Source organism: Leucopleurus acutus (genome assembly GCF_964270905.1).
Source record: "Leucopleurus acutus genome assembly, chromosome: X".
In the NCBI taxonomy this organism is placed as follows: Eukaryota; Metazoa; Chordata; class Mammalia; order Artiodactyla; family Delphinidae; genus Leucopleurus; species Leucopleurus acutus.
Genome location: NC_139148.1, coordinates 40,657,859 through 40,685,025, shown reverse-complemented (window position 1 = coordinate 40,685,025; position 27,167 = coordinate 40,657,859). Strand labels below are relative to the sequence as shown.

The 27,167-nt window shown below is 43.6% G+C and overlaps 1 protein-coding gene across 1 annotated transcript in view; it reads left to right on the top strand.

Annotated features, from left to right (window-relative positions):
• SLC9A7 (solute carrier family 9 member A7) overlaps positions 1-21,194 on the top strand; it is a gene marked incomplete at its 5' end in the record, with an annotated part of 140,646 nt that extends 119,452 nt beyond the window's left edge. Inside the window, 3 exons of the mRNA XM_082865268.1 lie at positions 8,894-8,976; positions 16,760-16,865; positions 20,589-21,194. Coding sequence (XP_082721394.1) covers positions 8,894-8,976; positions 16,760-16,865; positions 20,589-20,810 — 411 coding nt within the window. The 3' untranslated portion in view covers positions 20,811-21,194. The remainder of the gene's footprint in view (positions 1-8,893; positions 8,977-16,759; positions 16,866-20,588) is intronic.
• Between the last annotated feature and the right edge of the window lie 5,973 nt (positions 21,195-27,167).

The window sequence follows — 27,167 nt, the reverse complement described above, 5'->3', positions numbered from 1 at the left end:
GATTCCCTCATTGTGGTCTTGACAACAACCTTATGAAGTAGGAACTGTTATCCCCAGTTTACAGATTAGAAGCTGAAGTTTGAGAGTTGAAGTGAGTCATCTAAGGTCAGAGAAGTTGAAAATGATGGAGGCAGGATTTGAGTCCAAAGTCCCTGTTCTTAACATATTAAGGGGCCAAAAAGTGTGTTTAAGCTGACTCCCTACCTTCCAAGAATGGATATATGGATACATCGGTGATTGGCTCACGGTAACTGGTTCTGGGAAGGAGAGGGATGTGATCAACTCTGCAGCCCAGGGAATCTGAGCAAGAGAGGAGGGACGCTGGGTGACGGCGCGGCAGTAGCAGAGCAGCAGCCCTCAGCCCCATAGGCAATGAAGGTCACAGCAAGGCTAATGGTTAAGGTTTGGGCAGGATCGTGGTGGCAGTGACAGCCTGGAGTGGAAGCTGTAGAAGCAGGTGAGGGCAAGAGCGCTATGGCCGCATCTCGTGTGACAGCAGGGAAGAGTTCCTGCTGCCACAGAGAATTCTGATGGAGACCGGGGTGTGGCGGGGGTGGGGATGGTGGGGGAAGAGGCACGTGCTGGTCCTTGGTTTTGCCATCTGCTCCGGTCACTCTTGCAACATAATGCACTGCCCCAAACATAGGAAGGAAAGTGAACAACAATTTCGTATCCACATGCATTCTCTAGGTTTGGAAAGGGCATAGTCGGGACAGCTTGCCTTTGCTCCATGAAGAAACCTGGGGGTAACTCAACAGCTGGGAGCTGGAATCATCCAAAGGCTCATTCGCTCATATGTCTGGCGCCTGGGCTGGGAGGACTCAGACTAGGACCGGTGACTAGAATGCCTGCGATGGCTTCTCCATGGCCTCAGGGTATGGGACTTCTTATGTGATGGCTCAGGCTTCCAAAAGCCCGTGTCCCAGCAAGCAGGGTGGAGACTATGTGGCCCTTTCTGGCCTAACCTTGGGAGTCACACAGCATCACTTCCGTGACTTTCTCTTGGTTACAACAAGTTGCTAGGGCCAGCCCAGATTCAGTGGGAGGAGATAGAGACCATCACCTCTGGATGGGAGGAGCATAAGCGAAGTGGCAGCCATGTTCTAAAGCTGCTGTATCAGCCCTGTTGTGGGGCTGGTGGGCTCATTCTGCCTCCAGGTTTTTTTTTTCTTTTTTCTTTTTGCTGTACGCAGACCTCTCACTGCTGTGGCCCCTCCAGCTGCGGAGCGGAGCACAGTCTCCGGACGTGCAGGCCCAGCGGCCACGGCTCATGGGCCCAGCCGCTCCACGGCACGTGGGATCCTCCTGGACCGGGGCACGAACCCGTGTCCCCTGCATCGGCAGGCGGACTCTCAACCACTGCGCCACCAGGGAAGCCCTGCCTCCAGGTTTTGCTCCTTGCCCAGGCCAGCGTTTCCTGGGCAGGCAAGGTGGGGGAAGGGAAAGTCACAATAGGAGCAGAGATGTGTTTCCAAAATGTTATTATTTGGCCTTGGGAGTGAAGAACTGTTTTGTTCAGCATAGAATACCCAGTGCTGAGCACAGTGCCTGGTCCATGGGGGGGCCTGATCGGTATTTGACGGGAAGATGGGGGAGCGAGAGCAGCACAGGGCATGGGAAGCTTCACTCACCACGTGCATGTGTTGTCCACAAAGCCATGTTGAGTGTTTCTTTTTCTTTCAGTCAGCTTTGCATCACACTCATCATTGCACTTAATCCCAAATCCAGTCTGCACGTCTTAGATTCCCAAGGATCTTCTAAATGACTCCAGCTACCGAATCTGATTTAACACATCTTGCAAAATGTGGGGCCGTGTGGGGCCCAGGGCTGCCACCACAGCCTTCTCTGAGGGTGGCTACAGCCTGATGAGCCATTCTTGGGTTGATGCCCCTTAAGGGACACAAAGCCATGACCTCTGAGAGTTCTAGGCATTTTGGGAAGAGCTTTCAGTGAGCTTCACTTGGAGATTTGGTGCCCACTTTAACGGTGCTCCAGAAGACCTTTGCGGCTATATTAGAATCGGCCATTGTGCCAGTTGGGGACATGTGGCTTCAATGAGAAGCTCTTTTTGAAAAGTTGCTATTTGACTTGAGCTTTGATTAAGGACTTTAGAAAACAGGGGTTCAGGAACTGTGCACCTGGCAGCCAATTTAGAGTCTGACAGTTTGGGTTCCCCCAAACTGGAATCTGAGGAAACCTGGGTGAAATTCATGATGGACATCCTCATTTCACCGAAGGGAAAATAATGGCTTTGGTAGGATACACATCCTCCATAGACCTGTGGCCTGTCAAGTTAATTTTGTAAGAAAAACAGGTCACTGCCAGGTGGATATCAAGGGTTTGGGGCAATTTCATCTTGACAGTTCCAAGTTGGTCAACACCGACCCCCTCCCCCCGGCCATTTTGCTGTTTTCCATTGCTCTTGCCTCTGGACTCAAGCATCTGTAAAAGGAAATACATGAAATGGTTTGGTTGGTTTCATGCAGCTGAACTTACTATGTCTCAGAGACAGTGGGCTTGTAACTAGACTTAGTAACAAACTTGCTGTGGAAATGTTTGAAAAGCAGTGGGTCCTAAATGGGTTCTGGCAGTGCATTTAGTCCATGCAGTGATAGTTAAGGTAGCGCCCCCAGCCTCAGGCAGGGCAAACATTGGAAACCGCCCTTTGGGCCAATTTTGACCAGGCAGGTGGTAGCCACTTCTGCTGCACTCCCAGTGGCGCCCCTTTGGCTGGCCCTGGTCAGGAGCTGTGTTACACCTTTGCTTTAACCGCCCTCCTTCCAAACCTCATACTCAGTCGTGCAGAGGGCCCTCAAAGGCAGTTCTGTTGGCACTTTGAAAGTCTTTCAAGATTGCTGTCAGAGGGAAGAGATATGGGAACATATGTATATGTATAACTGATTCACTTTGTTATAAAGGAGAAACTAACACACCACTGTAAAGCAATTATACTCCAATAAAGATGTTAAAAAAAAAAGATTGCTGTCAGACTGGAAAAAAAAAGGCGAACTTCAAGTTCAGTTCTTCGGGACACCTTCTGAAAAATGACTCATGCCCTCATGCAGAAAGGGCCTCATTTTTCCAAGTCCTTCTGGCCTGACTTCTTGATCCAGTAAGCCATTAACAACAGGGCTGGGAGCACTCAGTGGTCATGAGAAACCAGTAAAACAGAGAACTAAATGGGCTTCTCAGTTTTGGGTGAAACCCTGGGTTCCTTGCAGCTTCCGCTGAAATGGATCCAGGTCACATGCTCAATGTTGCCATGAAACTGAAATCAGAGGTGGGGGAAGTCCAGATGTTTGTTCCCCATCTTGCTAAAAGCAAACAAACAAACAAAAAAGTGATATTTGATGGGAAAGCACAATTTACAAGGAGCACGATTTTCCTCACCGGTCCTAGAAGCCCAAGGTTATAAACAGAGTCATGGCTACAGAGCCACAGAATATTAGCTCATGTGGGCGAAAGAAGGGAGCTGTTGGCCAGAACTTTTGGCTCTATGCGAGGGAAGCATAAGAATATTGTGGATAGACTTCAGCTTCATGTCCCTGGCAAGTTTGACTCATTACAACAAAACAAAACAAAAGACTCAGCTGCTTTGTTTCTGTGGAGGTCTTGGTGACTTTGCAACCAAAACAAAAACAAGCCCAGCTGGAGGCAAGCTGCCTGGGCCTGGGGGTGGCCTCCCAACCCATTCAAGGGGGCATTTTTCATGCCAGATGCAGCTGAGATTTATGTTGGCCGGACACGCAGACACATCATGCACTTCCTTCCCCAAGTTTACAGAAGCGCACTCATTGATGAGGCCGCTTTGGAGTAGGCAGGAGCACGAATCTGAATGTATCCCGCCTCTGTCATCTCAGCAGGACAAGGTCACAAGCAGGATATTAGTGGAATGTGGGGGAAGGGAACCACTGTGCTCGTGGGGTGTGTGTGTGTGTGTGTGTGTGTGTACCTGAAAACTGCAGAAACTCAGCTGTTTATAGTTGCATTCACATATACCTTTCTGAGCAAGTTGGATTTGTTTGTTCCTGGGTCCTCCCCCAGTTTCCTTCCAGGCTAAAATCTAACATCCAGTCCCTTAAATCTTTAACTTCAAACAGTTGCTGAAGTGCCTTTCCTCAGATTACTACTCTCTGACTGCCTTCCCCACCACACTTTTTTGTTTTTCTGATGGCCTCCCTTGGCCCCTGATTTCCCTTTCTGCTATTCTTTTTTTTTTTTTTTTGTCTTAGAAGTTCAAAATTAACATTTATTCATTCATTTGACAAATATTTATGGAGGATCTGTTATATTTCAAACATTCTTGCAGGCTCTGGGAATACATTTGCAAACACGACAGATGAATCTCTGTCCTTAAGGGTTTGGTGACAATGTGATGAAGGATAAGGGTGGAGAGTGGCAGAGGTGAGATGGCGGAGGGCCTTGTCTGCTTCTGCAAGAGGGACCGTGAACCTCCCCCCTGCTGTTCCGAGTGTCCCCGTGGACAGCAGCCTGGGCATCACCAGAGAGCTCGTTAGAAATGCAGACTCTCAGGCCCCACCTGAACCCACAGAATCAGAATGTTCACTTTAACAGGGTGCCCAGGAGGGTTGTGTGCACTTTACAATTTGAGAAGCCCTGGTGGAGGCAGTGTGGAGCTCTTAATTCCCTGTTTTTAAACCCTGTGTTACCCGCTTCTGAGAAATCTTGGCCCCATCATCCAAGGGACATGAGAAAGACCCAAATCGGGTTGCATCAATTATGTACTCTTCTGCTCTGCATTAGTTTCATATCGTTGCTGTAACAAATTATCACAAACTCAGTGGCTTAAAACAACACAGTCTTATAGTTCTGTAGGTCAGAAGTCTGGTGGGTTCTACTGGTTTCTCTCTTTTAGGTCTCTTAAGGCCAAAATCAAGGTGTCAGTGGGGTTGGGCTCTGGGGGAGAAGCCACTTCCAGTCTCCTTCAGGTTGTTGGTAGAATTCCCTTCCATGTGCTTGTAGGACTGAGGTCCTGTTTCCTTGCTGGCCATTGGCCGGGAGTCAAGCTCAGGTCCTAGAAGCACCCTTGTTTCCTGGCTCTTGACCCCCTCCACTTTCAACTATGAAAACTTCATGCTCTGAATCTCTCCTGCCTCTTCTCCCACCGCATCTCTCTGACTCTCTTGCCTGCCTTGTCCACTTTTCAGGGCCCATGTGATTATACTGGGCCTACCTGGAAAACCTTAAGTCCACCCACAAAGCCCCTTTAGCCGTGTAACGTTAACAGACTCAGGCTCCAGGGATTAGGATGTAGAAATCTTTGGGGGGCTGGGGCAGTATTCTGCTCCATCTCTGAAAAAAAAAATAAACTGTTCTCATTATTGTAATGACCTTAACATAAAAAATACATCTCTTAACAGTAAGAATGGAATGAAATATAACTCTACCCAGAAATCATTATTCATTAGTTCTAGAAAAATTATTTCAAAATAGGACCTTTTTGCCACTCCCCAGGTCTTCAATCTGCTTTCTTTTTCTTCACCCCATATGTATCTGTCTGTCTGTCTCCCCCTCTGGAAATGTGCTCCTCAAGTGGCAGGTGCTGGGTCTCATTCCTCTTTGTGTTTCCAGCACCCAGCATGGTACCTGGCACACAGTAGGTGCTTAATGAATGCAGGAGAAATAGCCATTCATTGTTTCATGCTCAAAAATTGGTGATAAGCAGAGCTAGTGGTATTTATTTTCCTGAAGGGGCTTCTCTATTAACAATTTCAGTAAAATGTTTTAAAATCCCTTGTGTAACTCATAAGGACAGAGACCAGAATGGTCGTTACCAGGGACTGGGGGTTGGGGGAGGGGGAGATTTGGGGAGATGTTTAAGGGTGCAAACTTGCAACTAGTAGATAAACAAGTTCTGGAGAGCTAATGTACAGCATAGTTAATGTAGTCAACAATACTATATTATAAACTATAAAGTTGCTAAGAGACTAGATCTTAATTGTGCTCACCACAAAATAGAAATGGTAATTATGTAACAGGATAGAGGCATTAGCTAACCTACGGTGGTAATCAAACTGCAATATATAAACATATCAAGCCAACACTGGTGTACACCTTAAACATACGCAATGTTATATGTCGATTATGTCTCAATTTAAACTTGCCCAGAGTCACACAGCAGGGCAAAGGCACAGTCAAGAGTAGAGCTAGGACTTGGGCCCAGGTAGTCTGTTGAGAAAGCCTGTGATGGTTACACCTACGCCTCTTGGAGCACTCCATTGACTTTGAAACATTTCTCAGAGATGCCATCCTTGTGCACAGCCTTGAAAGATGAATAGGGATCAGCCAGGTAGGTGTTGTGGGTGGAAGAAGGTGAGAATATGCAAGGGTGTTCTGGATTCTAGAAGCAGCCTGAACTAAAGACATGGGGGTGTGAACCATCCTGGTGGGGATGGAGGTTTTGAGGAGGGCATGGTGGGAGAGCCAAGTCCTCGCTTTTTCTCTGGGCAGCCCAGGCAGGCGGCCCACCTACTGTAGGATCACCTGCACCCACGCTGACCCCTGCTTGGAGCCTGCAGGAAGGGCTGACTGGCTTGTGAGTGGTAGCCGCCCAAATCATGCTAGGAAGCAGTTGTTGGTTGTCTTCTGGGTCAGCTTAAAAAAATCAGTCCTGTTCCACAGACCCTCCCCGATTTCCCCAAAGCCTCTATATGTGGATTTATCCAAGTTCTTCCTGTACATAATCATGCTTCTGGCCCCATCTCTTAGAATAAGAAGTTGTTTAACACCCCCGTTACAGAGTTGCACTTTTTATTTGCCCTGAATTTGTAACCCTTCAGGGTTGGCTCTTAGTGTCTTACATTTCTAAGGTCGCTTTATCTTATTTGTGGACTGTAGGCATATCTCTTTGTAGCCTGAGAAGACCTTTTCTTAATTTGCCTTCAGAAAACAGCCTTTCCCTTGCTTTACTCATTTTCATTGTCCCTCTTGGGGCTTATATAGGTCAGTCTCCTGTAGCTTCCTTAAGGTGGGATGGCAAGAACTTAAGTGTTGCAGGTGATGAGAATGCACTGTGATTTGATAATGCAGAGGTTAGGATGACAGAATAGGGGTTTGCCATTTTTATTGTTATTTTAGTGGAAGAGCAGACAAGTGACTTTGGGGAACTTGTCTTATGCCCAATGGTCTATAGCATCCTTCCAGAAGATGTTTATCATCTTGCTAGTTTTTTCTTTAGTAAGATTCTACAGACACTTAGAACCAAGAGCTTAGAGCCTATCACTTTACAAAGAAGCGTTTAATTTTTTTCGTAAAACGGTCATCTCTCAAAAAAGTCATCTACCGCTTTTCCACTCAGTCGTGTGGCATTTTGAAATCTCCCTAGAGTTGTCATTGGGCTAGCAATTAATTACCTGAAGGAATGATTGTTATCTGCAAATAGAGACATTTCTGTGCCCCCTTTTCCCTATGTGATTTATTAAAATGTGAAATAAAGTTGGTCTCTGGGGTCTCTCCTTTTTATTTCCTCATCCACAGAAGGGCCCATTTAACTAAGCCATTTGCATATATGTCACTAAACATTCCTCAAATACCGTGGGGGACGCTGTTTTTAAAAGTCATCCTTGCCGTTGGAAATATTAGGAATTTAAATAGTGCTTGCTAACTTCCCTCCCTATGCTTGTCTGTATCTTACCTTCTCAGAGATTTCTGACTCATTCTTGGCATCTCTACTACAGGTAGCATTTACACCCACTGAGATTTGGAACTACATACTTGTAATCGTTGACTCAACTTTTATTTGGTTATTCTTTTTTTTTTTTGCGGTACACGGGCCTCTCACTGTTGTGGCCTCTTCCGCTGTGGAGCACAGGCTCCAGACGCGCAGGCTCAGCGGCCATGGCTCACGGGCCCAGCCACTCCGCGGCATGTGGGATCTTCCCGGACCGGGGCACGAACCCGTGTCCCCTGCATCGGCAGGCAGACTCTCAACCACTGCGCCACCAGGGAAGCCCTATTTGGCTATTCTTGATTGCCCCTTACTTGTAGAGCTGCCTCTCCCTAGAACATTCAAGAGGAGGATGATAAAAATGGCTGCGCTTCACAAGCAGCCTGTACTTTCAGAGCTTGTCATCCAGCAACATAGAACCCCAGCACTGCCCTCAGACTGCTGCCATCAGTCCACTTTTTAATATTAATTGTGCTGCTTATCCTACTCACACAGAACAGATTTCCTAAACCACAAATGAATGTTTGATTGTGCCAGTTACTTTGAAAATGAAATGATGGGGATGTTTGAGTTGGAAAGGCATAAGAAGAGTAGTAAAGGAACGTACTACTTGAGGGCAGAGAAAATAACAGAGATGCTGATTCTGGCTCCCTTTCCCCTGCCCACCACCCCCCCTTCCTAAAGCTGGGAGGGCAAGTTACTAACTGCCTGGAACACAATGCAGGTGCCTGGGTAAGGACCACAAAGAGCCCTTGGCTGGTTTGTCAGGAAACTCAACCAAGCGTGATTTCCCCAGGCCAGCTGTGGGGGACCTGGAAAGTTGGTTTTACAGATGTTTTCTTTAATCTTCTCTATAAATCAATTTTGGCCTGTTAGGATCTAGACTACTTTAGGGTAATTAACCTGCTAAAAGGCACTCTGAGGAAAATTACAGTAAAAATGCCAAAAGAAATTTTGTACTACATTGAGTTGGTCTACTCTCAGACATAACCAAGCCTGTTTCTTTGGGGATTGATTTGTCTGCCTTTTGGACTTATTTGATTTCTTTTAAAATATTACCTCCCGATAAATCTTTGAAATTTTGGTGATACAGGATGTTTGACTCTGAGCTCAAAATCTCTAAAGGTTATGGTTAAAAGGGAAGCTTTTCCCCCTATTTCAATCCCTTTTCTGCAACTAAGTATCTTTCTTCTTGTTTGTTCCTAGGATGGTCCAGATACTGCCAGAGGAAACCGGACAAAGCAGGAGAGTGCATGGCTATTCAGGCTGTGGTACAGCTTTGACCACAAGTATCCTTTTACGAGGATTCCCTGTATTTGTGCAACATCAATGATGAAATCCTCTTGTTGAGTTGTCAGTGAATGACTTCTGATGAGCAAGGAAAGATGTGTGCTTGCTGCTATAGGTGTAGTCAGTCCTCTCTTGGGACACATGCAATGATCATTCAACCACAGGCAGTCATAACTAGCATCTCTCTGGCCAAGAAGAATGTTTGCACATCATTAGGGTAGCCAGTCCACAGCCTGGTAGACTCACGTGGCACTTCAGAGCTTTGTGTCCAAGGGAAATATGCCTGTGTAGGTGAATTAGTTAAAATTCCACTTGAACCATGCTGTGGTCAGGAAGGGAAGTGGAGGTTGGCCAGTTAATCCATGTGGAGAGGATGATTCCTATTGGCTGAACCGAGTCTGGCCAAGTCTGATCCTGGCCTTAACTGGACTACATGCAAGGCAGACTCTGTTCTAGTAGATTCACTTGGCCCCAGGTGAAAAATTAAAAACCAAAAAGTTACACTTTCATGGTTTCTTAGGTTGACATAGCGGTCAAATGGGTAGGTAGCTTATATATGGTCTTTGGAGACTTTGAAAGTGTTTAAAATTTTTTTATTGACGTAAAGAATACGTATAGGAAAGTACACAAATCATAATTGCTCTGCGAGTTATTGCAAAATAAGTACACTCAATACCAAACGGGTCACGAAACACAAAATTACCAGTTCCCCTCATGCTGTAACCAAATTACTGCCCCTTTCTCCTCCCCAAACATAACCACTCTCCTGACTTCTAGCAACACTTAATAATATTACCTGTTTCTGAACTTTGTATAAATGTGATTATAGAGTGTTTATATTTTAGTATCTGGTTTGTTTGGCTTGACATTATTTGTGCGATTCATCCATGTTCATCTATTTTCATTGCTGTATAGTATTTCATTGTATGACTATATCATAATTTATTTATCATCCTGTTGATGAACATGTAGATTGTTTCTAATTTGGAGCTATGATGAAAAATACCGCCATGAACATTCTTATACATGTCTTTTGGTGCATGTTTACATACATTTTTGTTGGGAATATACCCAGGAGTGAAATTGCTGAGTCATAGGACATGCAAAGGTTCAACTTTAGAAGATGGTGTCAAACAGTTTTATAAAATGGTGGTACCACTTTTCACACTTACCTCTAGCATATGAGAGTTCTATTTGCTCCACATCCTCACTGACGGTTGGTATTGCCATTCTTGTTAATTTTAGCCCTTCTAGTGGATTTATAGTGGTATTTCATTGTGGTTTTTTTAAATGGAAGTATAGTTGATTTACATATTATATTAGTTTCAGGTGTACAACACAGTGATTCAATATTTTTATAGATTATACTCCTTTGTGGTTTTAATTTGCATTTACCTAGTGACTAATGAGGTTGAGCACCTTACCATATATTTACTGGCCCTTTGGTATGTTCCTTTGTGAAGTGCCTGTTCAAGTCTCTTGCCCATTTTTCTGTTGGGTCATTGGCCTTTTTATTACCGATTTTAAGAGTTCCTTTGTATTCTAGATATTAGTATTTTGCTAGTTATATGTGATAAAAAATATCTTCTCTACTTGTGACTTGCCTTTTCACTTTTAGATAGAATCTTTTGATGAACAAAAGGTCCAGTCCAATTTCTTGATCTTATCTGTTCTGGTTATTATTGTTTGTGTTCTGTTTTAGAAATCTTTGTCTACTCCAAAGTCATAAAGCCAATTTCCTATGATATCTTCTAGGAGCTTTATTGTTTACCTTCTGTACATCTGTGTTTGTTTTTTTTTAAATAAGTGACAGACATGAGCAATGAAAAAGTATAGAGAAAATTTGAGATGCTCTAGATGAGCTTATCATCTTTCATCTTTCAGAGGTGATTTACCTTACATCTGGTCAGTGGCAAGGTTAGGGGAATGAGCAATTCCAGATCACTTTAATCCAATCGGGAATAAAGGTGATATGAATCTGGGCTTCAGTTCCTGTGAGGGTTAGTCTGTTTTCTGTGTGCCCTTTCTTCTAGGGTTCCAGCCTAGAGCCTAGAGTATTTATGTAGACTTCCTCAGAAGACCCTGGACTCCAGTTTTTGTCAGATTCACTCTGTTTTTGTGAGTCTGCCAGATGCTCTGCTTAGCTTCTCAGGTGCTTTTAGGGAAAACGTGGCTCACCGTGTGCAGGGCTCACCTCTTGGATTTCCTTTTCCAGACTCTGGCCCTCTTCACTGCCATGGTAGCTTTCTGATGCCATTAAGCAGAAAATTTTGTTGTGTTTTATTTTCCCAGCTTTTCTAGTTAGCCTCAGTTGAAAAGATGGTTCAAATTACCTTGTTTGCTATTAACTAAAATAGAACCCCCCAGGGATTTTTTTAAGTTATATGAACTTTGTCTACATTGCAATTCAGAATGCATGTTACTCACTGGGCTTGGAAAGGATGTAGAGAAAATTGGAGAGAGTTCACAGGAGAGTGACAAAATGCTAAAGTGATAGATCATTTGGACAGTAAATGAATAAGGAAACATTGGGCTTGAACTACATTTTAGACTAAATGACATTTAGGCATATACAGAACATTCCATCCAACAACAGAATATACGTTCTCCTCAAGTGCACATGGAACATTCTCCAGGATAGATCATATGTTGGGTCACAAAACAAGTCTTAGCAAATTTATGAAAATTGAAATCATACCAAGTATCTTTTCCGACCACAATAGTATGAAACTAGAAATCAGTAACAGGAGAAAAACTGGAAAGTTCACAAATATGTGGACATTAAACAACACACTCCTAAACAATCAATGGGTCAATGGAGAAATCAGAAGAGAAATTTAAAAATTATCTTGAGACTAATGAAAATGGAAACACAACACAGGAAAACTTATGGGATGCAACAAAAGCAGTTTTGAGAGGGAAGTTCATAGTGATAAGTGATACATTAAGTGATACGTTAAGAAAAAAGAAAGATCTCAAACAACCTAACTTTACTCCTCAAGGAACTAGAAAAAGAAGAACAAAGCCCAAAATTAGTAGAAGGAAGGAAATAACAAAGGCCAGAGCAGAAATAAATAAAATAGAGACTCAGAAAACAATAGAAAAGATCAACGAAACTAAGAGTTGGTTTTTTGAAAAGATGAACAAAATTGATAAGCGTTTAGTTAGACTAAGAAAAAGAGAAGACTCAAATAAATAACATCAAATGAAAGAAGAGACATTACAACTAATACCACAGAAATATATAGGCTAAGAGACTACTGTGAACAATTATTCACCAAAAATCGTATAACCTAAAAGAAATGGATAAATTCCTAGAAACATGCAACTTACCAAGACTGGATCATGAAGAAATAGAAAATCTGAACAGACCAATACAAGCAAGGACATTGAATTAGTAATTAAAAACCTCACAGCAAAGAAAAGCCCAGGACTATATGGCTTCACTGGTGAATTCTACCAACCATTTAAAGAAGAATTAATCCGGGAATTCCCTGGAGGTCCAGTGGTTAGGACTCTGGGCTCTCACTGCCGAGGGCCCAGGTTCAATCCCTGGTGGGGGAACTAAGATCCCACAAGCCGTGCAGTGCAGCCAAAAAAAAGAAAAAAGAAAAAAAAGAATTAACCCTTCTCAAACTCTTCCAAAAAATTGAAGATGGGGGAATACTCCCAAATTCATTTTTTGAGGCCAGCATGGCCCTGATATTAAAGCCCACCAAGGACACCACAAGAAAAGAAAATTACAAGCCAGTATCCCTGGTGAACATAGATGTAAAAATCTTCAACAAAATACTAAAAATCTGAATTCTATAGCACATTAAAAGGATCAGACATCGTAATCAAGTGGGATTTATCCCTGGGGGATGCCACGTAATCAATGTGAACACCACAGTAACAAAATAAAAATCATGTGATCGTCTCAATAGATGCAGAAAAAGCATTTGACAAAATCCAGCATTCTTTTATGATAAAAACTCTCAACAAATTAGGTATAGATGGAATGTACCTCAACATAATAAATGCCACATATGACAAACCCACAGCTAACATGATACTCAATGGTGAAAAGCTGAAAGCTTTTCCTGTCAGATCTGGAGCAAGGCAAGGGTGTACACTCTTGCCACATCTATTCAACACAGTACTGGAAATCCTAACCAGAGCAGTTAGGCAAGAAAAAGAAATAAAAGGCATACAAATCAGAAAGGTAGAAGTAAAATTGTCTCTACAGATGACATGATCTCACATATAGAAAACCCTAAAGATTCTACCAAGAAATTGCTTGAAGCTTTTAAACTAAATCACTAAAGTTACAGGAGATAATATCAGCATACAAAAATCAGTTGCATTTCTATATACTAACAATGAACTATCCAAAAAAGAAATTAAGAAAACAAATCTATTACAGTAGCATCAAAAACAATAAAATACGGCTTCCCTGGTGGTGCAGTGGTTGAGAGTCCGCCTGCCGATGCAGGGGACACGGGTTCGTGCCCCGGTCCGGGAAGATCCCACATGCCGCGGAGCGGCTGGGCCCGTGAGCCATGGCCGCTGAGCCTGTGCGTCCGGAGCCTGTGCTCTGCAATGGGAGAGGCCACAACAGTGAGAGGCCCATGTACTGCAAAGAAAAAAAAAAAAAAAGCAAAAAAAACACAATAAAATACTTAGGAATAAATTTAACCAAGGAGTGAAGATCTATATACTGAAAATTAAAGAACATTGACAAAAGAAATTGAAGAAGACACAAGTAAACGGAAAGATACCTGTGTTCATGGATTGGAAGAATTAATATTGTTAAAATGTCCACACTGCTGAAAGCGACCTACAGGTTCAGTACAATCTCTATCAAAACTCTGATGGTATTTTTCACAGAAAAAGAAAAACCATCCTAAAATTTGTATGGAACTACGAAAGAACCTAAATAGCTAAAGCCATCTTGAGGGAAAAGAACAGAGGTGGAGGCATCACACGTCCTGATTTCAAATTATATTACAAAGGTACTGTAATCAAAAAAGTATGGCATTGGCATAAAAACAGACACACAGATCAAAGGAACAGAATAAGAAGTACAAAAATAAACCCTTGCATATAGAGTCAAGACCAACATGCCAAGGAAACACAATGGGGAAAGGGAAGTCTCTTTAATAAATGGTGTTAGGAAAACTGGACAGCCACATGCAAAAGAATGAAACTGGACCTCATCTTATACCACTCATAAAAATCAACTCAAAATGGATTAAAAACTTAAATGTAAGACCTGAAACCATAAAACTCCTAGATGAAAACAGAGGGGAAAAGCTCCTTGACATTGGTCTTGGCCCTGATTTTTTGTTGTTGTTGTTGTGTTTGGCACCAAAAGCGCAGGCAACAAAAGCAAAAATAAACACGTGTAAAATTTTTTATATCAAACTAAAACATTTCTGCAAAGCAAAGGAAACCATCAACAAAATGAAAGTCCTAGGATGAAAAAACTTTTTCTGAGCTTAGAATTCTATACCCAAACTGTTAATCAAAAATGAGCAGGGCTTCCCTGGTGGCGCAGTGGTTGCGAGTCCTCCTGCCGATGCAGGCGGCGCGGGTTCGTGCCCTGGTCTGGGAGGATCCCACGTGCCGCGGAGTGGCTGGGCCCGTGAGCCATGGCTGCTGAGCCTATGTGTCCGGAGCCTGTGCTCCGCAAAAAAAAGAGTAAAAAAAAGGAGGGTGGCTTTCAGACATGCAAGAATTCAGAAAGTTTAGCACCGTGCAGACTCTATAAGAAGGGGGGAAAATAACATAAGGATTAAACAAAACAAAATCCAACTAAGGGGACAGTGATTTGTTATAACCCAGAAGAAGTGAACAAGATCAAAAAGAAATTAAAAGATCTTTTTTTTTTTGGCAAGATACTCAAATGTTCTTTTCTAACAAAGTTTAAATGACATTGTATTACATTTCCTTTAATAGTATTCCAACCACTCTGCTTGGTTACAGTGAATAATATTCATAAATTACATTATTACAAGTGCTGCTTATTGGTCTTTAACATTAGGCTCAATCCATAGACAAAGCAGATATTTGCTTATTAGTTACAGAATGCAAATGTTATATATCTACAGAATAAAATTAATTATAAATAAAAATTAGAAAGGAAAAAAATTGAAAAGAGGCAGGAATGTAAATGAATTAAATTTACCATCCTTCATAAGAGGGAGCTAAAAGCTGACTACAGTTTATAAATCAGGAAATAGGCGAAAAAAACTGTATTCTATAAAGTTGTAATGGTAAATTACCAGAAAGACTGGGTGGGAGGGAGGCTTGATATTTCAATTTTGCCCTTCCAACAATCTGAATATTTAAAATCTATCTGTAAATATTTTTTCTCTTTTAAAGAAGTTGTTAGAGGGCCTTCTGTATTTGGGAAGAGCGAGCTTGTCTTTGAACTGCCCAAGACAGGGAACTAAAAGGTAGCCTCTGGGTTCACCGGAACTCTTTTTTATTAGTCATTCTGCAAATCCAGCTGCTGTCAGCTTCTGAGCTGAAGACACAAGGAAACTGATAGGCCTGTAGGGGCTGTTTCTAGGAATGAGGACAGCAGTCAGAGGGGGCTTGTTCTGCTTATAGAGGCCCAGCAGAGCCCGCACATCCTCCTTTGATGAGTAATTCCCAGTCAGAATTTTACCCAGGGCTCACCCTTCCATCTCCTCCTGTAGAGAAGCCTTTTCTCTCTCATGCTGCTCTGAATGAAGACAGGAAGTGATGGTGCTCGGAGCAGTCATCAGCTTGGGTACAGACAGCTGTGACTCCTTCTCACCTGCCTTTAAAGTCTCTTGGCCTTTCCTGCATTTGAGGTGGCCCTGTAGGTCTCCACCTTTTCCACATTGCTTTGGCTCTGGGTATCAGAAATGGTCCCAGCTCCATCGTAATGTGACACAGGGCTGCACATTTGCCAGCACAAATATCCGTAGATTGGCAAACCCTGAGCCGGTCTCCACAGAACAGTTGACCTTCATGTTAGAACAGGGGGCTCAATTGAGGGCAGGTTTGCTTCTCAGGGGACACTGGGCCATGTCAGGAGACATTTTTGTTGTCACACCTGAGGGAAGTGTTGGGGGTACTCTAGTGGGTAGAGGCCAGAGATGCTGCTAGGCATCCTACAACGCAGGACAGCCCCCTACGACAAAGGGTGATCTGGCCCACAATGCCACTAGTGTCGAGGTGGAGAAACTGTGTTGGAGAGTCTGGGAGAGAGGCAGCAGGTAGAGGGAAGAGTAGTCCTGTACGGGAAGGTGGGAGGTTGAGGTCTGAGTGACCTTCGTGAAACCGTTTTGCCTTTTGCCGAGTCCTCTCAGGTCCTGTCCACCTCGAACTTTTCCACCATGTGACCTCTGGGGGGAGGGGACCCAGGGGCTGTAACATCTCCACTCCCGCTACACGATTTCCTGTTTCCAAAACATGAGCTGGTTGTGTGTCAAAAGCTGGAAGGCTGATCAAAACCAAAATTCTCATTCAGCATAACAAAGAAGGCAGAAGGGTGTTCTAATTAATCAGATACTCTTTTTAACTGAAAATGAGGAACTGCCAACCTGAAAGTTAACAGGTAACATTTAAGGCTGCTGGGGCATAGTTTAATCTTGGATTCAGACTGTTGCAGACTACAGGTACTTTCTGTATTGTACTGGTAAAATGGGGGAAAAGAGGCTTTTTGGGGGTAGAATGCCAGATGATTTACTCTTTGGGATTTCTAAACACATTTTGTTGGGTGTGTGTTTTCTTTGCAGGCACTTTTCCTTAATTCTCTTTTTAAAGTTACTTGAAGCCCATCCTCACACACAGTGGCCCCCCATTAACCACCACTCTCCCAGCCTGGTGTGGCTTGCTCGCTCGATGTCTGACCAGTCCCCAGGTGTACGACGTAAGTACAGCATGGCCAGGTTGCTATGGTAACACTGCAGTTCTGCTATGGCCTTTGCTTTGAATTTCTACCAAACGTGACAGAGAACAGCATCAATGTCTCCTTCTCTTAAAGATAGTTGAGGCTTCCAGCCTCCCCAGCCCCTCCCCATATACAAATGGAATTCCCGTGCCACCTCTGATAAACTGTTTTTAAATTACAAAAAATGGGTCAGATGCCAAGAACACCATTTCCTTAGAACTGCTCCCGGTTTTGTAAAGTGATTTTTAATGCTTATGGTGAGTTTTTAGTGGAATATGAGCCTAGGTAATAATGCTAATTACCTTTCCTTTTATGTTGGAAGGATACAGACCAATAGATTAAAAAGTTACTTTTATAATTTCCCATCCCATTTTATTTAATAAATCTGTCTTATTTTGAATGCTCAATAGTTTGCTCAGTTTGGACCTCTGTGTAAAGTGACAGTGTGGGCCATTTGGATGTGTTTTATCATCAGAAACAAAGGGTAGTGACTCGGCATCCTCACTTCTCCCGCTAAAGAAGCTCCAACTGATTGCACTGTTTGATTTTGTTTCACTGGGCTTACGTGTTTCTTTGCCTTCTAGCTCTAGTCTCCTTTAACCAATTTCTAAAGCCTTCCTTCTTACTTAGGTTTTACAAGGGTCACTTTTCATGTCTCTGTAATAGTAAAGTAACTAACCCACTATGAAAACTTTATAAAAACCTTACCTAATCGGAAGCTTACCAACTATTCCTCACACATCAGTTAGGGGTATCTGGCCTACTTTGAACTCAGCATAAACTCAATATACTTCCAGGGACTTAAATTAAAAGTGCTCCCCTGACCACTTCCAGAACCTGCCCAAGGTTTGCTTCCTGGGGTAATGTTTGGGCTGTGGACTCCCCACAGCCAACCCAAGATGCAGTGACTTGGGCTACAGGCAAGAACCACCCTCTATTCTGCCGTTACTGCCTTGGGCTGGGGTCCTGACTGGGGTCCCAGCCACCTCCAGACACGGCGAGGCCTGCTGCTGAGAGAGTGAGAGCAGAGAGTCTTTGGAAGTTTAACTGGGAAGCCAGAGGTGAGAGAATGGAGGGGGATCCATGTGGAGTCTAGTGCCGGGTGAGGGCATCAGATGAGCCATTCTCTGGGCTGTTTGACACACTTTTGGGTGGGCCCTCCCATCACCTGGAGGGCGTTTTATACTTCACCAAGATTCTTTGGGAGATATGGAAGATGTTCGTTATTCCTCATTTCCACTAACTGTAAATGAAATTTAGGTTTGAGAACCGCCTAGAAAACAGTGTTCTTCCACCTAACGAAAATGATCTGTGGCTATTTAAATGCACACATTCCCACGACACTCTTGCTTGCAGGTGTTTGCAGGGTTATTTCACTCCATTTCCATAGCAGCCCTCACTGGACAGCTAGTTATGTAATTACACAAACCTTCAGCTGAACAAAACTTTTGTCAATCCTGTCATCTGGAATTCAAGGGTGTGGGATAGTTTTGTCGTCAGCATAGAACATTCCTTAAGCTTCCATCTGGAAATCCCTCTCCACTGGGTTTTACTACGTCCTTGTTTCTGAGTGACCTTTCCTGGGGTACTATTTGTCTGGGCTTGTGAGTTTCATCATGGAATGGGACAATATCCAGTCTTGTTTTCTCCTGTCAGTGAATTGTGGCCCTGCTTCCCGCTGCGAGGCGTCAGAGTGGGCCACGCCGGAGCTTCCATCTGGGGGTTCCTCTGTGCTGCTGGGGAGGGAGGCGCTTGGCTCCACTTGCAGAATTCCCTGCACATGCAGTTGTTCTGTATTCCTCTGTGTCCCCGTGTGGCTCCTAACCTCGAAACAGCAAAATACGTGCCAGGAGAGTCTTCTCCTAAACATTGGGAGCTAAGGAGCCCTGGGAGAGAGATTTTGACAGAGATGAACAAAAACATTACTTAGCACATGTATGAACAGGAGAAATGGAACGTGCTAAAACAGGGAACATGATGTCATCTGTTGTTAAGAAAACCATCATGGAGCAGATGGAGTTTCAGGACTTTCAGAACTACTAATGGGGAGGAGGAAATTGGGGAGTTTGGACTGAGCTTTAGAATTATGCTCTGCCCGAGTCAAGGATGTTTATTGAACTGTACATTTGCTCCTTGCCTCATTCTGGTGAGGGATGGAGGCAGCAATCAAGAGGACTTGCGTGCTTGCCTGTTAAAAAAGTCGGAGCCCTGATTAAGTGGAGTCACACTGGAGAGTGGAGAAGCCGACGTCACTGAGAAACAATGCAGAAAACAAGCATGTGCTTGTCACTCTTACGTGCCCAGAGATGGGCCAGAACCCACGGGTCCTCCCTAGGTCAGTGCATTTAACAGGCGTTGATCTAGCACCTCCTAAGAGGTCAGCAGCGCAAGCAAGGGCGCCAGGAAGAGGAGGAGATCACTGCTCTTCGGTGGTTTCTCACGTAGATGGGGATCCCCGGCCCGGACACGGGAGAATCTACCCCAAACTCGGGCAGCGAGACTGAGTGGGGGCCACATGGCTGTCAGGGAGGTAGGCTCAGCATCCCACACCAAGGAGACCCTGTCGTGTAGAGGCTGAAGGACCGCAAATGCACTTTGAAGGGAGATGGGAAGTAGGAGAGAAAGAACCGTTTACGTGGAGCGGCTTGGAAGCATATGTTTGCCATTCAAGGAAGAAGCTCCCCGTGTTTGACGGCCGTGCAGCGGGGGCCCCTTGCTTTGCTTGTTAAACCATCGGAGGGTGAAAGGTTGTGCCTGACTTTACGCTGCTTCCTGACACTCTCCCCGTAGTCTCATGGTTTCAAGTGGCTGCCACTTAGCCTGCTTTGCTCAGCCTTGTCTGTTCTGCTACCACCGCTGCCTAGCATGAGATGCCCCACCAGTCCTCTTCCCGACGGGGTGATTTTTCACATTTTTTATGTGGGTAGAACCAGTCTAGGGACAGCATAAATCCTAACTCTGCTTCCAAGCAGCTGGACAGCCACAGGCAAATTCCATGGGTTCTCTCAGGTTTTCTTCTCTGTGACCCAAGTGTTTGTGCCCTTCATAGGGAAGGGGTGAGGATCAAATGAGACCTTCTGTGACGTTCCTGGCAGACGTATAATAGATGCTCGATAAAACATCCCCTCCCTCTTCGTCCCTTGCTTCATCCACCTGAGGGCTTCCTTCCCATCAGGGTGTTTCTGTGGGGACAGGAAGGAAATCCTAATTATGGCTTATCCTCTTCCCTGAATTGCTGACTAGGACAAAGAGTAGTTCAACTGTAAACCAGGTGGGTTTACGGTGGTTTGTACAGGGCAGGAAGCCGCCTCCACCCCCGGAAGACCTTCCCAAAGAAGAGAGGACCTGAAACCTATTTGTAGGTGTGCCCAGGGACCTTACTCCTTCCTACCTTTGTGAGTTGGGAAGCCGAAAATTGGAGCTGATCTCCCTTTCTTCCCTTTTGTCACTTTTTGTCCCCAAGCTGTCAGGCATTTAAAATCAGAACTTCTTTCTGGTGTTTGAAGTGCTGGTTCAGCAACAGCCTTACATTGACTAGCACTCTACAGTTTGCATCCAGTTACCATGCTAGAGGCTCAAGGCAGGCAAGTTTTATGATCCCTCTTTTCAGATGAGGAGCTGAGGTTGGGGTTGGCTTCAGCCCAGGAAAATAGTGGTCTTCCATTTGTTGTTGATGTTCGTGGTGTTTGTTGCACGTTTCAGAACCAAGAGCCACTGAGAGAGGAAGACTCTGATTTCATCCTGACCGAGGGCGACCTCACCTTGACCTACGGGGACAGCACAGTGACTGCGAACGGCTCCTCAAGCTCCCATGCAGCCCCCACGAGCGCCGAGGAGGTGCTGGAACGAGACCTGGGAATGGGAGAGCAGAAGGTTTCCAGCCGGGGCACCCGCCTGGTGTTTCCCCTGGAGGATAACGCGTGACTCCCCGCCCCGAGCCCTGAGTGACGGGGTAGGCCCACTGGCGGGGTGAGGATGGCTGCGAGCTTGACATGGGGCCTTGACTGAATGGAACTAAACACTTCTATTTTATTGGGGTCTGAAGATATCTTCACATTTAAAATTTAACCCAAGACGCAGCTAGTGGGGCTAAAGTGTCTCTAAATCAAGACAAATGCAGACCTATTCCCACTTTGTTCACATAGTAGTGCGCTGTTCGGAGTTAAACAAACAAACAAACTAATAGCATGCTTTAATGCTCTCTTCATTCATTCACCTGCAGATCTGAACAAGATGTGGCAGGTTGAAGAACTCCTGGGGGTTCTTCCCAGGAGAGGCTTCATATCCAGACACAGGGATGCAGGTCTAGCTGGTTGTAGGAATAGCAAGGGGGGGAACAGGCTAGAAAAAGACCGTGAAGGAAGGCAGTTGAGATTGGACCTCCAAGGATTGTGAGAAGCTGGTGTTAAACGGGCCAGAAAACATGAAAAAGCAATTTGAGTGGAGGCTCCAGCAGCGAGGCTGCGTGACTGCACCCTCCTATCAGGATTCCTGCCCTTTTTGGCTACCTGTGTTTCCTCTAGACTGAAGGTTGGAAAATATGTCCATGAACATTTCAACATGGGGGAACGAATTCCAATTCCTTCTCTGGAAATCTCCATAAAGAAGAAGTTACTGAAATGTTTGAAACCAAAGGCAAAATAGTGTTATACTCTTGTTTTTAATTAATCTGAGGACAGGAGAAACTGTTTAGAAACTGATGGTGATATCACTGCAAAAATCAGTCAGTTCTTGAAGGCTCCCATATGAGCTGACTGCCTGGAAAATGATTAATAGGACTGGGTTCTATTGTGGATTTAGAAATAACACCACAATTTGTGGGGTGCAATTTTATCTAGGGAAGAGAAGGCAGTAAGAAGCCTAAGAGGGAACAAGCTAGTATTCGGAGGGAAGAAATCTCACGGCAAACAAAACTAACTGCAAAGAAAATACAAGATAGTATTCTTACGACTGAGTAGAATTCCAAACTTTGAGCTAATAAATACATGAGATTTCAGTGGCCACATGGGGAATCAGAGGCAAGTCAATGAAAAGTTCAGCATTATTCCCCTTGATGGAAGCTTCTGTCTACTATAGACAGATTAAGAATCCAGATGTCTTGACATTGAATGCCATGTAGAGAAGGGCCATTTTCTTGGTATCTGGGGAGCCTTGCACCAGCTTAATGTGTAAGTGTGCTTTAAAATTTAGGTTTTTAGCTTGGGTTCTTTGTGGATGAGCTGTTCCACCTGCCCGCACCTGCAGTAGGTGAAATACTGAGAGAACTCTTGGAAACCAAGTTTGAGATTCTCCCCATGTCTCTATGCTTCAGTCCTAGTATATTTGAAAACCCAATTTCTAAAAAATGCTTTCATAAAATGTGGGCATTTTTCTTATTATGGCAGACAAAATAGTGGCCCAGTTCAGTCTAGGACACCCATAATGAAGTCAGTCATTTAATCTTCTTGACTCGCATTTTTAATGGTTAATTTTTAAATAAGACATTACTTGATACTTTGTTTTTGAATTGATAATTTATGCAAACCAGGAAAATTTTATTATTAGGTTAAGCCATATGAAATTGCTGACATTCAACCATTTAAAAAAATAGGGCAATTTCATATGGTTCAATATAATATAATTGAATCATTTTTATTCCCCTCTTTCCTTCGTATCTACACTAAAGTCCATTTTGATTTTATGGTCATCCATGGGCTTTGTCCTCTTCACTGCAAACATTTTATTCTAACCTACTTAAATATAAGTAAATGGAGATTTGCTAAGGCTAAAAGTTAGCTAGGTTTGTAATTATGTGGTTGGATTTTTTATTCAGTGGATCAGAGTGAATCACTGACCTGTCGTCCTAATTTTGGTTTGCAAGATGTGGAGATTAATCCTGACCTTACCAGGGGTCATGGGAAGTGAGTCCACTCATCAACATGCTTCCACCTCTCAGAAGCATCATGCCTGTGCTGAGTGGCAAAAAAGTAGGCCTGAAATCACCTCACTCAAGGCTGAGTGTCTGTTGCCAGTCTGGCAGAAATCAGATCGAAACTGCTAAGTAATGGTGCATCCAGCTGAAGAAAGTTCCCCTGAGAGAGTAATCCCAACTCATCTTATAAACATGCTTGTTCTGGGTTAGGGGGATGACAGTTCAGTAGTCGAATGCTCTAGAGCACAGGTTCTCAACCCTGGCTGCACATGAGGATTACCTGGCCAGTTTTTAAAACTATTGATGCTAGGGCCCTACCCTCAGAGATTCAGATTCAGTAGGTTTGGGGTGGGGCCTGGCTGCCATGCTTTGTTCTAGATCCTCAAGGATTCTAATACACAGCTACGGTTGAGAGCCTCTAGTCTAGAACTTGCAGTGGACCCTATTTGGAACCTTAAAGAATGGCCTAGCAATGAACGTTTTATTTTAGTTGTTAGTCATGTGGAACAAACAGTTGTTGATCGGTAATACAGACTGGGCAGCTGTGAGAGTTTCATGCTAATCTTTGCAGAAGTCAGGAATGTACCTCTTAAAGTGCAACCTAGGGCTTCCCTGGTGGTGCAGTGGTTGAGAGTCCGCCTGCCAATGCAGGGGACACGGGTTCATGTCCCGGTCCGGGAAGATCCCACATGCCGCGGAGCGGCTGGGCCCGTGAGCCATGGCCGCTGAGCCTGCGTGTCTAGAGCCTGTGCTCCACAACGGGAGAGGCCACAACAGTGAGAGGCCCGCATACCACACACACACACACACACACAAAAGTGCAACCTAAAATGTCACTTTTGAAAACCTTAGAGCGTGAGAAGGAGAGATGGGCGACTTGAGTGTATGTTTGGCGGGGGGGATTAAAAACCTGTCATGTTTGCCCCCATCTGTGGGAAAAAAGGGGTTTTGTCTTAACTGAGCTGCAGACTAATCAAATGTGAAGGTTTCTGAGATGGTATCTTTGCAGTTTAACCTGAGATTATATTAATAGTCCCCATTGCAGTCAAGTGAACTTTCTTTCTCTTCACACTTTGCTTGTCCCCATGCCTGCATCCACGATGGACTCCTCAGGGTAAGGATGGGCCCATTTATTGCCTGAGCAGAGGCCCCGTATTAAGTGGAAAGTTGTGATCACTTTGCTGTCACGTGGGGGTGGTGTCGGTAGCAGGTAATTAAGGAGATGCAAACTTTTGTATAGCACCGACACAGGAAAGACAAAAACGCCTGCAATTCCTTTTCATACTCTTTTTGGGGACTACAAGGAGAACTGAACTAAAGAAGGAAATTTGGAATTTAAAGAAATTTGGTATTTCTTCCTAGGAAACAGGTATAGGAAGGGCATATGTGATTAAGTGGACTCTGACCATCAGGACTCAGAGTGACCAGACAAAGCATTGATGCCCTGCAGCCCAAAATCACGCTGCGACATCAAATGTTTCATCAAGCAAACAGCAAGGCGCTCTTTACGCCGTGTTCTCTAGACCTGAAAATGTCCTTCATGGTTCAGTTGACAAAATCTCTTTAGAAAACCTGAAAAAATGTTATCTCAGCTATCCGTGAACATTTCAGTCTCGGGCAAAGAAGTAATGGTTCTTTCCAAAACAGAAGTCTGTTTCACGCACACACCTCCCACCCCCCATCATAGCTCTCCCTTTCTATGTCCAGAGTGGAAGTTAATGTTATCATGTCAGCTATTTAATGTGAACAAAATGATTGCTAAATGTAGAAACACCGCTGATGCGCTCAGGGGAGGTTGCTGGCAGGGCAAATAAGCAACTCATCAGAGGGGAAAATCATCCGCTTGGAAACCTACCTTGGTACCCATTGCGAGTTCTAAGAGGTAGATCAGAAAGCTGATTTTCCCATCTGCTATAAAATGCAATCTGGACTGAGAGCATCTGGAAAGTCAGCTTTCTGATTCAGTAAGTATATGACTCCTTATTCCACTTCAGAAATGGGACACTTGACAGGTTTCGTGCCTGCTTTTTGATGTTGCTTCTGTAGGTGAATTAGTGTAGGAGCTAGTCTGTCAAATACAGTAGACTGGTATCATTGAATTCTGATCTCTTCTGTTGTTTTTTTAAATGAGAATCTGGCTCACCAGTGTCAATTGCTGCGTTCTGATACAGTAAATTGAGGGCATCTAGTGGCCAAGAGTTAGAGTTTAGAAACAACCCACCTGAATGCTGCTTTCACCATGTGGATACCTCAAAAGACCTTCCCTCTTTCTAAAACCTAATAAGAACAATCTACAGAGAAATATTCTGGAAACCAATGCTAGTGTCTAACGAGGAAAAGCAAGTAGGCTCTTTGACAAGCCTTTCAAAACGAGACCTAGAAAGAAACCATTTTTTTTCCAGTTCCAAGTTTCATAAGCAGAGTTTTTATAAATTAACAAACCCATTTTGTCAGCCAGTGCTAGCAGAAATTGTAAAGAGCAAAACCAAAGTTTTTGATGTCAGTTTTATTTTTGTAAGCAGGGTATAGTCTAACCATGGCCCACATGGCGCACACAGGCAGCCAGTTTTCTGCTACATGAACCTTGGAAAAGATGAGAAGGAAGGGCTGCCTGTTCTGCTGCCCTTTGTAAACGTGTGTACCAGACATGAGAGTGCTTGGGAGAGGGAGAGGTTACCTTCTCATCCTGATGGCCACCTTTCCAAATGGGTTCACAGAACTGCCACATGTCATGGTCAGCTCAACTCTTGGCCAGTGGAAAATTATCTGGGCCTGTATGTGTTGGGGGAACTCAGGTGGAAAAGGACTTGGAAACAGCGTGAAGAACTCTACATCTGCTGTCTAAAGCACTTCAAAAAAGTTAAGATCCCAGTGTTACTGGGTGAGTATCTAGCTGCATGGACATTTGGGGGTTGACTTTAGTTGTGATTATTCCAGCTTTGGGCTTTGGAGAAGCAGTGGGATGATTTTCAGTCATGCGGGTGTTAAGTCTATGGATTTGGAATTTGTCCCTGAAATCACTCATTCAAAGTATGACTTCATGGTAGGGTCACCTCCTAGGTTTTTTATTTTTTACATAAAATACATCTGGTACTTCTTACTTAGGAAGTTTTACTATGTCTATTAAAATGATTAAATGGGAAGGCCACCAAGATTCATTTAATAGCTGAAAAGCAGTTTTTTAAATAGAATAGGATGAATTTAATATGGGCTGATGTGACCTTCTGGGGAATTTTTTTATAGAGAGCTTACATACTGTAATTGGGGAAATTTTTGTCTTTTACTTCCATTCAACAGTAGCAAACTGGTGGCTTTATAAAATTAACATAGGATGTTATATAAACATGTTATATAAAATAATATTAAAGTATGTCTAACTGTGAAAAAGTGAAGACTTGGAGTTATCAGCAACCTTTATTTATGTGCAATAAGAAAAACTGGAGTTAGGCCCCCAAAGTGCTCTCTTTCCCTAGCATTTTACTTAATGTTTGCCTTTGTGTATATGTTTAGATTGATATTATAAAGCTAGCTACATGTTTTCCTGCCCTTTACTGATATTTAACACATTTTTCTCAAAGCTTTTTTTTTTAACAAAACTCAAAATAAAAAGATTAACTGGGTGAGCTCATCTTGCTTTGTATTTCTAAAAGTATTGTCCGTTAGTAGAAGAATGCAGTATGATCCTGTTCTTAGTCTGTTTCTTTCCCTCACAGAGAGGTTCTGTTCTGGGTGGAAGCTCTTCCTCTCCAACTTCATTTAGAACAGAGATTGACAAATTACGGCAGCCCCTGGACCAAATCCAGCCTACTGCTTGTTTTTGTAAATAAAGTTTTACTGGCACACACTCCACTCACTCATTTGCATACTGTCTGTGACTGCTTTCACGCAGAGCTGAGGAGTTGTAACAGCAGTGAACAACTAGCTGCTCATAAAGCCTGAACTATTTACTATCAGGGTCTTTACAGAAAAGTTTTTTGCTGACCCCTAATTGAGATGCTTGAAAATTTTTAGTTTTAAAATTAGATCTAAAAATCACAGCAACAGATTTTTTTTTTAGATGTTAAAAATGTGCCTTAGGATGAAAAGAAACACTTTAAACCTGGTCTCTGCCTGTGACTTCTCCTGGCCTGCAATCATCTTTAACAGGCTTTGAGTGTTGGCTAGTTGCTAAGATTATTGAGCTCGCTATAGTTTCCTTCATAGTCTTTGTGTTCTTTTGTATGTAGACTAGCTTTTCCCTAAACCATGCAATTGAACTACATCATAACAGAGCAGAACCAAATCTTGTCATTAACAGTGACTCCAGAGTCATTTAATAATATAATTTACAAAAACATCAGATAGAACAATATAAAAGCAAAAATTTCTTT